General features: G+C 55.4%; 1 protein-coding gene across 1 annotated transcript in view; it reads left to right on the forward strand.

Moving 5' to 3' along the window:
• Nucleotides 1-2,372, forward strand: part of AP3B2 (adaptor related protein complex 3 beta 2 subunit) — a 44,246-nt gene that overhangs the window by 5,600 nt on the left and 36,274 nt on the right. Inside the window, exons 3-4 of the mRNA XM_011376118.2 lie at nt 1,254-1,451; nt 2,222-2,324. Coding sequence (XP_011374420.1) covers nt 2,287-2,324 — 38 coding nt within the window. The 5' untranslated portion in view covers nt 1,254-1,451; nt 2,222-2,286. The remainder of the gene's footprint in view (nt 1-1,253; nt 1,452-2,221; nt 2,325-2,372) is intronic.

The following is a 2,372-nucleotide window of genomic DNA, read 5'->3' on the forward strand; positions in this document are numbered from 1 at the left end:
CCTCCCTGTGGTCTCAGGTCAAGGGAGATGGGAGTGGGGAGACCTGAGCCTAGGAAGATCCACCATTCAGGTTTTGGGGGTTCCCAGGATGTGGGTTTTTTCATTTTAAAACCTGGAAAGTCCCAGACAAACTGTGCTAAGTTGGTCACCTGAGTTTCCCACAGCTCTCAGTCTGAGAAGATGATACTCACCCAGTAATACCATGAACTGGGGTCGGAGGGAAAGGGAAGGTCAGGGATGGGAGAGACACAGTGGTTGGTGCTCTGCAGTGTGGGCTTGGCAGCCCTGCTCCTCATCCCTGTACGAGTCCTTCCCACCCAAGTCAGATCCAGGGTAGTCAACCCACTGCCTTCCAACGAGCATATTCAGAGGTCTGGGGTGCTGGGCCCTTTCTTCTCTCAGCCCCTCTGCCAGCCAGGAGAGCTCATGCTCAGCAGGCCCTGCTTTCACCCCCTTCTCCAGGCTCTCTGAGACCAAAGGTCAGGCACAGCCCAGAGAGCGAGGTCATCTTCCCAAGTCCCAGTAGCCCTCTGTTCCCTGAAAAGACAGGAGAAACCTGAACTAGGTACATTTCCCACTTCCCTGTAGAGGAATAGGAGGTAAAAGAGGTGACATGTTTAGTATAAAGGGCACAAGACATAGTCGTGCAGGCGTACAGTAAGCTTTGTGCACTCCAGCAACCTCTGTGAGCCTCAGTCTCCCTATTCTGAAAATGGGTCCACTGGATCATATTAAGGATCAGATGAACAACTGCTCAATAGACATTTACTGCTGAGATTGTCGGAGGGGTCTTTCTCCACTCACACCTGGGAGGAGGAGCCTGTCCTGGTCCAGATCTCATTCTGGTTTCTCTGTTTCTGCAGGACTTCTGCTCAGTCCAGGTACTAGCTGACACACAGTCCACAGTGTCGCCTCCAGGGAGTGGCAAGATGAGAGATAGTTGGGGAAGGGGATTCTAGAGGAAGGGGAGGGGAAGAGAATGGAGTAGCTGGATTTCGAGATGAGAAGAAAACTTGGATGAGGAGGAGGTCGCCATTGTTGGAAACTGAGGGGTTCTCAGGGTTGGCTTATGGCAGGATTTATCCGTGACATCCACGCCTCTGGAGTTCCTAAGCACAGGGTAGAAGATGTGGGACAGTGAGGACACTCACCTTGGGCCTGGCCCCAAATCGGGTGTCTCTGAGTCCTGGGCAGACACCTAGCTCTTAGTTCATTGCAGCCTGTGCAAATGTCTGGTCCCTTTCTCCTCACAGGTCCTGACCAGGGCAGTCAGCACCATTAAGTTCTTCTCTGAGGCTTTGCTTGGTCAGCACTTTGAGGCTTGGACTTGGAGGGCAGCGAGCCTGAGCCTGGAGACCTTTTCCTGTTCAGGCTGATGTCCCCTGTCAGATGCCGGTGCGGGGCCCATATGGGCGTCCACTGCGGCCATGGAGAGATCATCCACTTCGAGGGTAAGCGTCTGCAGCTGAAACGGGCTCTCGTCTGCGAAGAGGGCTGCCCATCCAAGCCCTGCTGCACCAGTGGGCAGGCCACAAGGGAAGGAAGAGTGACCCCGAGCTTGGGGCATGGCCTCTGAAGATAGGCACTTGGGCACCAAGGTATAGGGCTCAGGACATCCGGGTCCTGGGAGATGAGGGTGCAGGGTCACCGGGCTGAGGTCACAGGACCTAAGCCTGGCTGTGGTCCACAGCCGTCCGCCTGTTCCTGCAGGCAGGAATCCAGGTGGCCACCAGCTGCACGCTTTTCTGGGTTCCTGTGAAGGCAGTGTATCCACACGGGCAGTGCCTGCTCCTGCGCTCCCACTCACTGTGGCGTGCACTGTGTAGATGCAGTGGTATGGACCGTGCGCTGCTGGAGGCCGGGTGCTCAAGGCCATGAACTCAGACCGCTTTCCTATGCGTGCACTTTGTGCTGCACCTGTCCGCCTGGGGCCCAGCCTGGAGCCCCTGCAAATAGAACCTAGTCTCCTTATTTCGGTGAGCACAGCCCAGCTACCCACTCAGGACCCCATCTGCCTCCCTGGCTCATGAACAACCACAGCTCACCAGTGCGTTCCTGCAAAATTCACACTCTCTTGTCTACCTGGGCCGCATTTCTTAAAGTCAAGGCCAGCTTTATTCTGGCAGTCACAAAGCCCTCAGAAGCAGACTAGGCCTGCTGGCTCTTGGAGGTTGCACTCTGAAACCCTAACCCAGCCTCTCCTCTGTCCGTTCCTTCCTAGGTGTCAGTTGACATGGACTTGACCATGGTGGACTACACAGTGACCTCAGGCCCTCCAGTGTGGACATGGGGGCTTCAGAAATGGTCATTAAACTTTTCCAAAGGTGAAGTCGGGGTTCATTCCCCCTCATTTGGGACCCATCTCTGCCCAC

This window comes from Pteropus vampyrus, unplaced genomic scaffold (assembly GCF_000151845.1).
Source record: "Pteropus vampyrus isolate Shadow unplaced genomic scaffold, Pvam_2.0 Scaffold286, whole genome shotgun sequence".
Lineage (NCBI taxonomy): Eukaryota > Metazoa > Chordata > Mammalia > Chiroptera > Pteropodidae > Pteropus > Pteropus vampyrus.